The sequence below is a fragment of the Acipenser ruthenus genome, chromosome 52, assembly GCF_902713425.1.
Source record: "Acipenser ruthenus chromosome 52, fAciRut3.2 maternal haplotype, whole genome shotgun sequence".
Classification (NCBI taxonomy): domain Eukaryota; kingdom Metazoa; phylum Chordata; class Actinopteri; order Acipenseriformes; family Acipenseridae; genus Acipenser; species Acipenser ruthenus.
In genome coordinates this window covers 2,883,070-2,896,232 of record NC_081240.1, presented here as the reverse complement: position 1 = coordinate 2,896,232, position 13,163 = coordinate 2,883,070, and the positions used below count along the sequence as shown (strand labels likewise).

Genomic DNA, 13,163 nt, shown 5'->3' with positions numbered 1-13,163 from the left:
CATCGTCTGCAGTAGTATCAGTATGCGGCACAGCACCAAAGGGGTTTCTGTAGGGTTGTCTCAATGTACAGTTCCCTTTGTTTCAGTTTAATTCATTGGTGGAAAAGATTGGAGTACATTCTCCAGTTTTCCTGTTTGCTGTGACTGATGGTGGTGATTATGTAAAGTTGGTGAAATGAATCAGTGCTACAGTATGTTAAACGAAACACATTTAATATTAGCATCAATGCATCAACCGAAACTGATAGATGTCTGTGTGTAAATTAGTTTTCTCTGTGCCAATTTTAATTTGAAAAACGAGGCAATCTTTTGCCATTGTAAAACCCACTAAACTAAAAATATTCTGGCCTGTACACAGCAATGCATGGCCATAAACTATAAAACCCAAATGAACGATAGCAACTACCTAAAGTGTCTATGTAAAGTTCTGATCTAGTGCACTGGCATTGCCTGCTGTGTGCTGGGCAGAGCCTTGCTGTACTGTACTGTACACAGGGCAATGCTGGTGGGATCACAGTAATATAACACTATAAAACCCTCTATAGAACTACAGCAGCTACCCAACACGATGTCTATATAAAGTAATCTAGTGCGCTGGTTTTGCCTGCTGTGTGCTGGGCAGAGCCTTGCTGTACTGTACTGTACACAGGGCAATGCTGACAGGATCACACTAATATAACACTATAAAACCCTCTATAGAACTACAGCAGCTACCTAACACGGTGCCTATATAAAGTAATCTAGTGCGCTGTCATTGCCTGCTGTACTGTCCTCTACACAAGACAATGCTCGCTTGACGACACTATAAAACTCTAAAACCTGCAATACAGCAACAACTGAACACGTCTATATAAAGTTCTGATGTAGTGTACTTGGCTGTCATTGCCTTCTGTGTGCTGGGTAGAGCCTCGCTGTACTCCTGCACACAGGGCAGCAGCACTATATACATTTATACAGCACTTATTTAATGACTTATACTGAATGCAGCCGTAATGGTCCACCACCCCCAAAAATATGCAGGTTCTTTTAAGATTTCTAATGACATGGCTCTAAGTATATTGGCTGTATCCAGTATATTTAAGTTGGATTCGAATGTGTAAAAACATTGTTATCTCAAGCTGCCCCCTTCCTTCCTCCTGCATCGGTGTTCCTGTATACTGTGCGGCTTCCTGCTGCTGTGCACTGTTGACCAATACTAATACACGGACACAAATCAGTTCATTCAGCTCAACGAAAGTGTCGAACACTGGGTTAGATATTCAGAACTGTCTGAATCATTTTTAAATACAGATATTATTTTTAGTTACTGCAAGTGCCATGTGTGTGTGTCTATTTAGTGATTTAGTTTATTTATCTTCTGCAATGTTGCCTTAAGGAACTAAATTAGGAGCTAGGAGTGTCAGGTTTACAAGAACCGCATTGCATTACCTTTGCTGTGTACAGTGTTTTCCGTATCACAGCATTATAATGTTAAACATATCGCTGACACCTTTGAAATTTTTATTCCCACATCACGAGTCATAAGTCAACTGGGGAATACATTTCTCAACATTTACTTGGCATCGTTCGCCAGGAGAAAGATAACTTCTCTTTGTTACAGGAGGGAGCGAGAACTGGATACACTGCAAAGTTTGGAAGAAACAATCTCATTCTCCCGGCAAATGTTGAGTAAAAGTCATTCCCTAGTTGATTTACCTATTATGTGTGAATAAAAGTGTGAAAGAAATACTGCTGTGATACGGACGGCATGGGACACTGCACAGGTAACGTGATGCGATTCTCATAAACACTGCAGAGGGTTCTGGGACACTTGAACTTAATCAGCAGCTACATTTCTTCAGCACTTTCTCACTACAGAGATTCTCACACTTTTTATTTGAGACCCGTTTTAAAAACTATTCTAAAAAGAGAATGGGAATGGGAAATCACGAACAAGAAAGAATGAAACTGCAGTAAAAGTAAATGTTCGATGTATTTTGTCTGTATTACAAAGGCTGACTTACATCACAAAGGTGACACTGCATTCGTAAATGAAATATACTGTATATGTAACCTCTGATTAAGCTCCACAAAGAAATACGTATCCCAGTCTCCACTGCGGTGCTCGACATTTATGCGATGAATCAGTTGCATTTGCTAGCTTTGCAACAGATATTAATTGTGAGTTTATGGCCTCGATATGGCAGATGAGAGGAAAATTGGCTCCCAATCGGCTTTTCAAACACTCATTGTGGAAGTTAATTGCCATTGATTGGTGCTCAATTGTGAAGGTGAGGGAAGGGCAGCGTTTCTTGTTAATCAATAGGTGTGTTTTGATTGATTTAATACAAGCTGACAAATACTTCTTAAAGGCAAGTGCTCTCCACAGGGGAGATGATTGGGTGTGACCCTAAAATGAGCGTGTCCCTCGATGCAGTGGTAGCACCTTCAAGACACGCATCTGTTTCCACTAGAGCAATGAGAGATGTGGCCCTGCCCAGCATTAGAGCTTGTCAATGGCAGCCTGTGACGGGGTTATCCGCTGACAGGCGGGGAGAGACACGGAGGTCATGTTGACAACACAGCTCGGGTGGGTGGAGGGGGAGCAGGATTTATTTTAAAGGAAAGAAACGTGGCAGCAAAAAACTCACAAGTGACGCTACCAGCAATGGGAGTGCATGGAGGACAGACAAAAAGTGTACAAAAATGAAAAGGAAAAAGGAAATTCTGTGCAAACAAACTGCAAACAGAAGGTGCTGTGAATACAGCAAGCTCAACTCCTCTACAAAGGAGGTCCTGCTGACACACTGCGTTATACTCGTGGGATTTAAAATCCAGAAACGGATCCCTGTTCCTGTAACAATTCTACAAACCCCCACTCCGGTTACACACACGGTCGTCGCGGTTTGGACTTCTTACTCCTGGATCTCTGATCCCGGTTATACACACGGTGACCGGAGGGTTTCAGCTGTCTTGGTCCTTGACTCATGACCTCTTAGCGGCCCCGGGTGTGTAATCTGGACCCTTTTATCGTGAGACACTCCACTGGGACACGCCCACTGGCTGGTTAGGGACCCACAGCTGGCCAATCAGCAGCTGCTTTTCCCTGCAACCGAACTCACCGGTGGGACGTCCCAGACGGAGCATCTGAGTCTGCAATAATTATTTACACAAAGCTATTTACTAAAATAAGCAAACAAAAAACTTGTGAATGAAAATAAAGAAAACAAAAACACCCTTTTTCTGACCTGCAGGGCCCCAGCCCTGCTAGGAATCGAATTGTCCTCTAGATGTGCTACAGATAGCTACTGGTCGTCTCACATTTTCGACAGCACCTGTTGGGCACTTTCTATTCACCTGTCAGTGTGCAGTTTTGATAGAAACACATAAGATGAATTTGCAATTTCAAACATCATGGCTGATAAAGAATGTTCTGAGTTTGCTTGACTTGCTTTCAGGAAGTCTCTTGCTGTTTCGCTTCCTAGGTCAGCAGTGTCTCTGTGACTGACTGTAAAACATATCCGTTGCTAGTAGAAGCAGGTAATATATGGAACTGGAACAGAATAATATGGAACTGGAACAGAATTAATATAAACTTTGGTTTCTAGGCTGATTTCACATGGGATGCAACGCTCCACCACAGCAGGTAGTTTCTCATTATTGCACATAAAGGAGCTCTAATTTTAAGGTTTAAGGTTTCAAGCTGTAATAAAATTGAAGTGCTGATCTGAAATGTTCAATAACATCTAATCATTAGCACTGCATTAGTCGTACCCTAGTGAAGATCAATTACATTTCTCAGTCATGCCACTGATTTCCACCTCCCTTCTCCTCATAACACGTAAGGTAATAAATGCTTAAGATTAGCCATTGCATGTAGACTCACACAGCATGAGGGCACTGCATGCTTTGTAAATTTACTTCTTTATGATGTGAATTGATGTGGTTACTCAATTGATCTAAACAGGTTCTTAATACCTCTGCCATTCAAAAAGAAAATAGTCCCTTGAGAAATACAGTAAGTAAACTGTGAGGTGTTAGTGTTCATCGAAGAGTCATTTTTGAATGATTGCAGTGTGATCCACCACAGTTTAGATCCGCTGAATATATGTGTGTTGTAGGGTTATAGTAGTGTACAGAACAAATCATATAAATAAAGATTATTGTAATCAGTTGCATACTATGATTTTGTTAAACCTTTAAGGTACAAGGGACATATGACTCCCACAAATAAAAATGCATACTTTCTTATTTTTGCGATGAGGAGCACGAAACATGGTTTAAAGTTAATGACAGGTTGGTGCTGCTCATCCAAATTGTTAGTTTCCTCCTGGTGATACTGGAGTCACTCTCAAATGTGTTTTAAGAAGAAACCGTTTGAACAACAAGCGCTCGACTCCTTGTGGACCTGAAGGGGTTAAGAGCTCTCCAAGTTGGTTTATTTGTCGCCACTACAGAATACAGTTCTGGAAAAGAACTCAAACTGCAGAGTGCTGTAGTAGTATAGGAAAGAGAGCTCCACTGAAAACAGCAGACCAGTAAACTACTGTAATTGAATATATTAACATCAACACTTGTGCCCATGTTTTATTATTTTTCAATAAAAGGCACAGAAACGGTGTAGGTACTCTTTCTGTAAAGTTAGCGTTGAAGGTTTGGAAAGGTGTGTATTTTCTATTGGTCCTCGCTACAGAAATTAATTCAGATCTTAATGAAATTCATTTCAATTGTAGCTGCATACAAAACTGAATTCAGGGGGATTTAAATATTACTGCAAAAACACTGGAAAGCTGTGTGGCTCACGTCATGCACCTGCAGCTGCTAATTTCAAAGTTACTCTGCATATTAAACTGACAGATATCTCCTGAGGTATTTATTTCTGAGTTATTAATGATTTCTGGAATAGAAGTTAGAATGCATAAAAAAACTGCTGTTTTTATTATTATCCTGAACAGTGTTTGGTCCCAGTGGTTTAGCTTTCTGTATTAGCATTCAGCTGCAGTCTTTCTCTCTCTCTCTTTCTCTCTCTCCCTCGCTCTCTCTGCTTTTTTGCTGTAGTATCCCGGCACAGCCTGCTAGTAACGTAGCCTGAGTTAGCGGCTCTATGAATGAGAAGCTCCTCACCCTCGGACTCTCTCCCTGTGTGTGTGTGTGTGTGTCTTACCTTGCAGGCGCTCTTCGATTTCAACGGGACGGGGAAGCTGGAGCTGAGTTTTCGGGCTGGAGATGTGATCTTCCTGCTGCAGAGAGTGAATGCAGACTGGCTGGAGGTGAGCTGAAGGGGAGAGAGGGAGAGGAGGAGGAGGAGGAGGAGGAGGAGGGGGCAATGGAAAAGGGAGGGAGAGAGCGAGAAGGATGGGGAGAGGGAAATAAAGAGCAGAGGAGGGGGAGTCAAGGAAAGAAGGGGAGGGCAAGAGTGATGTGAGAGGAGGGGGGAGTAAATAAGTAGGAGGAAGGAACAAAGGAGAGAGAGATAGGACGGGGTAGTGATGGAGGAAAGGGTGGAAAAGAGTGAGGAGAAGGGAAGGGGGGAATGGGTGGAGTAAACAGCCTCCCTCTGTGCTGGTGGAGCAGAGAAAAAGAAAGGGAGGCTCAAACTCTCTGAACAGCCTCCCTCTGCTCTATGCTGCTGGAACAGAGAGAGAATGGGAGGCTCTTGTACTCTCTGAACTGCCTCCCTCTGGGCTGGTGGAGTAAAGAGAGAGAAAGGGAGGCTCTTATACTCTCTGAGCAGCCTCCCTGTGCTGGTGAAGCAGAGGTGAAAGGGAGGCTCTTATATTCAAGTTAAATTCAGGGTTGTATTGCTTGAGAAAACAAGTAGCTAGTAGATCAGGCCCATAAAAACAGTCGTGGAAAATGACTTCATATCCACAGTGATCAGGAGAGGGGGTAATGAAGATATGAAAATATAGAAACATTATTATTTTTTTTATTTTTTTTTATTAGCAGTAGCCTTTCATGAAGTAAGTCAAGTACATTAATGTATTCTGCTGAGTCAGCTGTATGCAGCTTTTTCCCCCAAAGTATTTTAGGCAACGGGTGTGAACAAAAAATACGGAAATTGGATCAGAGTAACCTTTTAGCACCTTTTTGCAGAGGTAACATTCTGGACAAGAGCCACACAACTGCGCCCGCAGCGTGTCCGAGCGATGCATAAATTAGATGAGCGAAGCAGAGGCAGCTGCTTACTGATGACAGGGCTCAGTGCCATTGCCCATTCTGGTTTAGCAGACTTAAAAACAGCCCTCTCAAATGCACTGTCTTACTGCTATCAGCACAACCCCCCTCCAAAAGGAACCAAGGCTTTACAATCCATCCTCTTGTCTCTTATTAGTGCTGGTAACATTATCGTTGACCCCCCCTTTAAAGGTTCTAACTAACACTTTATGTCTTTAATATCTTTATTTTTATATAGTGCCTTTCGTAGTGGACCACCATCACAAAGCGCTTTACAGAGGAAGGCTGTGAACTGTGCATTATATGCAGAGTCACTTAAAATAGGACATTGATTTAACATCTCATCCGCAGGATGGAGCACAAAGAAGTTAAGTGACTTGCTCAAGGTCATACAGTGAGTGAGTCAGCGGCAGAGGTGGGATTTGAACCGGTAACCTTTTTGTTTCAAGCCCTGGACTTTAATCACTGGACCATACTGCCTTATAAATACGTCTCTTAAAACTAGCAACATCACCACTGCCCCCCCCCCCCCCCCCAATCTCGATGCACCATGATGCTGGTGAGCACTCCAGTAAAAGTGGAGGGATGCCAAATATATTGTTAAACAGTGTGCAACTCAGTGCAATGGAGGTGTATTTAAAATAAACATTAACAATTCGCTAACCAAGACCATCCAATATCCATTGTCTAGAAAAATTGGGTGGTCTTCATTTTTCACCCCCAATAACAACTGTTTTCCAGCAGTCGTGACGGCCAAGAGACAGCGAGTTCTGAACCTGTCAGGCTGTAAGTCAGCATTTCTTGATGTGGTATGAGTCTTCTGTCCCAATACTTGTTGGAGAGGAGTGCAGCTTTTAGAACTTGTTACCCCCCTGGTGGTACAACATTGTAACAGCATCGTTACATTTTCTTTTTCAGAGAATTTCCACTTTAAAGTGATTGTAGCTGACAAGTGAATTATGTACACTGTCCAGCCATGCACACCCATTCACTATATAGATCTTGAATGTGTCGTTTTAAAAAAAAAAAGTGTATTTTCATGAATGACATGAATCTACACTAGACTTAAAGCAATCTCTGATTAGTTCTTAGTTCATTTAGTTTGTCTTTTTTATTTTTTTTATTAAGTCTTTGTTAAGGAGTTTAGGAGTGGCTCTTTAGTTCTAGTTGCCTATTAATACACGTAACATAGGCCAGATCAGCCAAAGTGTCTTTGAAAAACTAAGAGCCAGCACCACCTAGTGATTCCTAATCTACATTAATGATTTAGATTCTGGTATAGTAAGCAAACTTGTTAGATTTGCAGACGACACAAAAATAGGAGGAGTGGCAAACACTGTTGCAGCAGCAAAGGTCATTCAAAATGATCTAGACAGCATTCAGAACTGGGCAGACACATGGCAAATGAAATTTAATAGAGAAAAGTGTAAAGTATTGCACGCAGGCAATAAAAATGTGCATTATAAATATCATATGGGAGATACTGAAATTGAAGATGGGAACTAAGAAAAAGACCTAGGAGTTTATGTTGACTCAGAAATGTCTTCATCTAGACATCTGTGGGGAAGCTATAAAAAAGGCCAACAAGATGCTTGGATATATTGTGAGAAGTGTTGAATTTAAATCAAGGGAAGTAAGTAAACTTTACAATGCATTAGTAAGACCTCACCTAGAATATTGTGTTCAGTTTTGGTCACCTCGTTACAAAAAAGATATTGCTGCTCTAGAAAATGCAGCTGCACAGTGCAAAGAAGAGCAACCAGAATTATCCCGGGTTTAAAAGGCATGTCGTATGCAGACAGGCTAAAAGAATTGAATCTATTCAGTCTTGAACAAAGAAGACTATGCGGCGATCTGATTCAAACATTCAAAATCCTAAAAGGTATAGACAATGTCGACCCAGGGGACTTTTTTGACCTGAAAAAAGAAACAAGGACCTGGGGTCACAAATGGAGATTAGATAAAGGGGCATTCAAAACAGAAAATAGGAGGCACTTTTTTACACAGAGAATTGTGAGGGTCTGGAACCAACTCTGCAGTAATGTTGTTGAAGCCGACACCCTGGGATCCTTCAAGAAGCTGCTTGATGAGATTCTGGGATCAATAAGCTACTAACAACCAAACGAGCAAGATGGGCTGAATGGCCTCCTCTCGTTTGTAAACTTTCTTATGTTCTTATGTTCTTATGTTCTTATCTGCCACTATGGATTAAGTTTCATTTTGTGCTGCTTGGAATACTGGACTAGATGGCGATGGTGCTTAAGAACACGAGAACATAAGGAAGTTTACAAACGAGAGGAGGCCATTCGGCCCATCTTGCTCGTTTAGTTGTTAGTATCTTATTGATCCCAGAATCTCATCAAGCAGCTTCTTGATGAGATAATAATATAACAATAAGCCTTCACACTTTATTTAGTAACTTACAGTATGGGCCAACAGTACGGGATTAAAGTGAGTCACCACAAAAAAATAAATAAATAAATAAATAAATAAACAATTAAATAAAATAAAAAGAAAACTGTAAATTTAAAACAAAATCGATACTGCTGTTTACAGTAGGTATCTGAATAATTTTTTGGTGCTGTTGAAGACTTCTGACACAGAACCTCTGACCAAAAAAAGACATTTTTATATTTCATATTTCATGTGAAACTCATTTTACTAGAATTAGGTCCTGTTGTGAAACTGCCTTTTAACACAGAAAGGAAATGGCTTGCAGCTTGTTTACTGTCAAAAGAGCCTCTGTGGTCTTTGATGGAATCTTCCAAGTGAATGTGTCAGTGCTTCTCTGCCTTACACAACAGTGACTATACTGAATTCAGCATCACCACTGAACCACGTACGAAACCACAAAACCACTGCGCTGGAGAAACACTAAAAACAGAGCCCTGATCGGAGGGCATTGTTGTCTGATAATGGTTTTTAATACTTCATTTTTTATTAAAATACACCATAATTCATAAACAATCGAAGAAAAAAAAAATGATACACCTTTTTTTCTTACACAAGTTTAAAAACAGTAAATATGTTACAGTATATTAAAAATAAATACATTTTTATTTTTTTCTGTTCGACTTGGGGTTGTCTTGCGAATGACCTCATCACGATGCAGAAAATTCACTTTATTATTATTATTTATTTCTTAGCAGACGCCCTTATCCAGGGCGACTTACAATTGTTACACAAGATATCACATTATTATTTTTTTACATACAATTACCCATTTATACAGTTGGGTTTTTACTGGAGCAATCTAGGTAAAGTACCTTGCTCAAGGGTACAGCAGCAGTGTCCCCCACTGGGGATTGAACCCACGACCCTCCGGTCAAGAGTCCAGAGCCCTAACCACTACTCCACGCTTTACCCCAAACCGATCTGAAAATGAAGATTCGATACCAGAAGATCTGATGCCCTTCATATCAAAGTGAGATTACTTTGAATTATCTGAGTTTTCATCCCTTCATCTAAAAGTGAGACGAGTTTGAACTATTCTTGGGGTAGCCCCAAATGTGTCAAACTAGGCTTCTTTAGAAATACTTTGCAGGCCTATGCTTTTAAATACAGTTATCAAACCATCCGATTTATTTATTTATATATTTGTTTATTAATATTGTACAAAACTGAAGATGATCCTGTATGAGAGAACTATTTTAAGGAACGTACTGTAACCTATTGTATTTATTGTAAGTTCATCCACAACTTTAAACACTCAATTATAAATCTTATGTACAACTATAAAAAAACTACCAAAAAAAAACTGTACAAGTTTTTCTACATATAGACCATGTTTATATAGTTTTCTAAAAGCGAGAGGAGTTGGAATTATTTTTTAAGAAAGTGAATGTAGTAGCCTAATGAATACATTGCAGACCTGTGATTTTAAATAAAATGATCAAACCATCCGATTCATTTATTTATTACATTTCAAAAGTACAAAAGTGGATCTTCTTCTTTAGATCGGCTTCAGGTAGAGTGAAATTTCTGCATCGCGATGGGAGCATTCGCAAGACAACCCCAAGTCGAACAAGAAAAGATTTCACCATTTTAAAAATGGCAATTAACTCTCGTGGGGTCGTATTTTGGATTGGTTAAAACCTCTTCACATGACCACACATAGATCCAACTATGTAGCCATGACAAGGCAATAGATTTTTACAAACTCCCTTAATTGTAAGTCACCCTAGATAAGGGCGTCTACTAAGAAATAAATAATAATAATAATAATAATAATAATAATAATAATAATAATAATAATAATAATAATAATAATGAACATGTTCATTCTCCTCAACAACAAAACTAAATGGTGGACAAACCCGCTTCCAACTTGCCGATGTAAACAAATACAATGCTCAGAAACTCCTCCGAGAATTCTTTGCCACAGTGAGGAAGCCTCATATATTAAACAGAATTTAAAGCTATATTTAGCACACATCCTTGCCTCACTTATTTTCTTGACTAATTCATGGAACAAATATGGACTGCAGACCTCAGCTCATAGTGGAAACTAAAGGCCCCCTCGAGGGAAGAGCTATAGTCACCACCAGGGGGCCTTCAGGCATTATAGCCCCCTGTCAGTAACTATACTCTAGTTCTTTCATCCGGGGCTACATTTTCCCATTATGAGCCTCCACTCCAGTCAATATTTATTTAGTTTTACATCACCCTATAGAATTTATAAATGTTGCTTCAAAAGTCACAATAAACTTGCTGAATAATGTTGCGTTAACATATTGAATTACATAGCGCTATGTAGTTTTCCACATACTTCGCAAAAAGCTTTCAAAAATTGAAGAAATTGACATTTTGAAATTTAACATGAAATACTGCACTGCTATAATGGCTTCCGGTAGACTTTTGCGATATCATTCTGTATGTCAAAATCCTAAAATTCTATGTGATGGAAAACATTTGGCCATAGTCTGTTCTATCAAGTGCTCATCAATGCTGCGATCACTTTATGAATCACTTTAACAAGAAAGTCACTGACATTAGAAATCAGATACCTAACTGCGTACCAAATTTAGAAGCTGTGTGGTCCAGCGGTTAAAGAAAAGGGCTTATAACCAGGAGGTCCCCAGTTCAAATCCCACCTCAGCCTCATTGTGTGACCCTGAGCAAGTCACTTAACCTCCTTGTGCTCCGTCTTTCGGGTGAGACGTAATTGTAAGTGACTCTGCAGCTGATGCATAGTTCACACACCCTAGTCTCTGTAAGTCGCCTTGGATAAAGGCGTCTGCTAAATAAACTAATAATTATACAGCACCCAGACACACTTTACAAACTTTAGAGCATTTTTCCTGGCTTTGTGAGATCTGGTTACTGGACCCTATTCCCACTTCACTTTTTAAAGAAGTATTCCTGTGGCGGAGTGTCCCGCCCCTATGTATTATTATTTGTATTTTTGTTTGCGGTGCGGATAAAAGCGCAGCGGCTTTTGTTATTATTTTTATATTTATAATTTAAAACCCCGTGAGGATGCATGACTGATCAGCTACTGATTATTTAACTAGCTGACAGTCATGCACCCTTACCAAACGCGTGCAGACTGTGGCCGAGGGGTAATAAGATAATTAACAGCTAGTTAACCCCTCGGCCAGAGTATAAGAACCGGCAGCTGTCCGTGGTGCGGGGTTGGTTGTTGGGGTGCAGAGAGGAGGTACGGGGAGATAGAGAGAAGACAAAAATTAACAATTGCTAAAATGTGCTGGATTAGCCAGCATGACACTTACTTGTTTGAAAAAAGAAAAAGGAAAAAGAAAAAGGAAAAAAGGACCAGGGGTCACAAATGGAGATTAGATAAAGGGGCATTCAGAACAGAAAATAGGAGGCACTTTTTTACACAGAGAATTGTGAGGGTCTGGAACCAACTCCCCAGTAATGTTGTTGAAGCTGACACCCTGGGATCCTTCAAGAAGCTGCTTGATGAGATTCTGGGATCAATAAGCTACTAACAACCAAACGAGCAATGGCCTCCTCTCGTTTGTAAACTTTCTTATATTCTTATGTTCTTATGTCTGTCTGATTCGTTTGGCCCTCGTGCCCTTTTGTTTTGTTGTTTTGTTAAAATCATTTGTTTTGTTTATTTGATTTATTAAATACGCTGACTGCCGATGTGTTCAGCTTCACCCGCCCATCCATTGTTTTGGTTTCTGTACTTCCTGGTCCGTGACGTCACTACACCTCACCACTGTGAGCCATCCTGCCACAATTCCCCAAAATAAACACTGCAGGTTTTAATAGTGTTAACAGTTCTCTTTTATCAGGTACTGTTCTAACTCATTCAAGACTGCTGTACTAAAACCTCTGCTCAAGAAGCCCACCTTAGATCCCAGTGTTGTTAACAACTACAGGCCTATTTCCAGTCTCCCATTTCTGTCTAAAGTCTTAGAAAGAGTAGTGGCTGAGCAACTCAACAGATTTCTGGGAGTTCATAGCATATCTGAGAAATTTCAGTCTGGGTTCAGACCTTCTCATAGCTCTGAGACAGCACTTATTCGAGTGGTAAACAATGTGTTGTTATCCCCTGACATGGGCTCACCATCAGTTCTTATATTACTAGATTTAAGTGCTGTGTTCGACACTATTGATCAATCTGTTTTAATTGATCGCTTAAAAAAATATGGTGGGATTGTTAGGTAGTGCCTTGTCTTGGATTCGATCCTATCTCTCAAACAGGCTTCAATTTGTTAAAATTGAGGAGGAGACTTCTTTTTTGTTAGAGGTTTCATGTGGAGTCCACAGGGCTCGATTTTTGGCCCAATGTGTTTTTTTTATATGCTATCTTTGGACAATATTATTTGTAGACATGGAGTTCATTTTCATTGTTACGCTGACGATACCCAGTTATATCTAGCTCTCAAACAGGGTGACACCTCTGCGCCAATTATTTTAAATGCCTGTCTTGCTGACATCATACATTTGGATGTTTAAAAACTTTTTAACGTTAAACTCAGATAAAACAGAGGTGATGATTCTGGGATCTCAGAAACGGTTTCTCTCCTGAA

General features: G+C 40.1%; 2 protein-coding genes across 3 annotated transcripts in view; one reads left to right on the top strand and one right to left on the bottom strand.

Annotated features, from left to right (window-relative positions):
* The window catches only part of LOC131696464 (parvalbumin alpha-like), a 52,263-nt gene extending 47,008 nt beyond the window's left edge, over nt 1-5,255 (bottom strand). Inside the window, exon 1 of the mRNA XM_059016185.1 lies at nt 5,144-5,255. The gene's annotated coding sequence lies outside the window, so the exon portion shown is untranslated. The remainder of the gene's footprint in view (nt 1-5,143) is intronic.
* LOC117965688 (neutrophil cytosol factor 4-like) overlaps nt 1-13,163 on the top strand; it is a 42,285-nt gene that overhangs the window by 14,162 nt on the left and 14,960 nt on the right. Inside the window, exon 7 of one of the 2 annotated variants that reach the window (XM_059016180.1) lies at nt 5,151-5,249. The exons of the other annotated variant lie outside the window; for it this stretch is intronic. Within the exon in view, the coding sequence (XP_058872163.1) occupies nt 5,151-5,249 (99 nt within the window). The remainder of the gene's footprint in view (nt 1-5,150; nt 5,250-13,163) is intronic. 2 annotated transcript variants of the gene reach the window in all.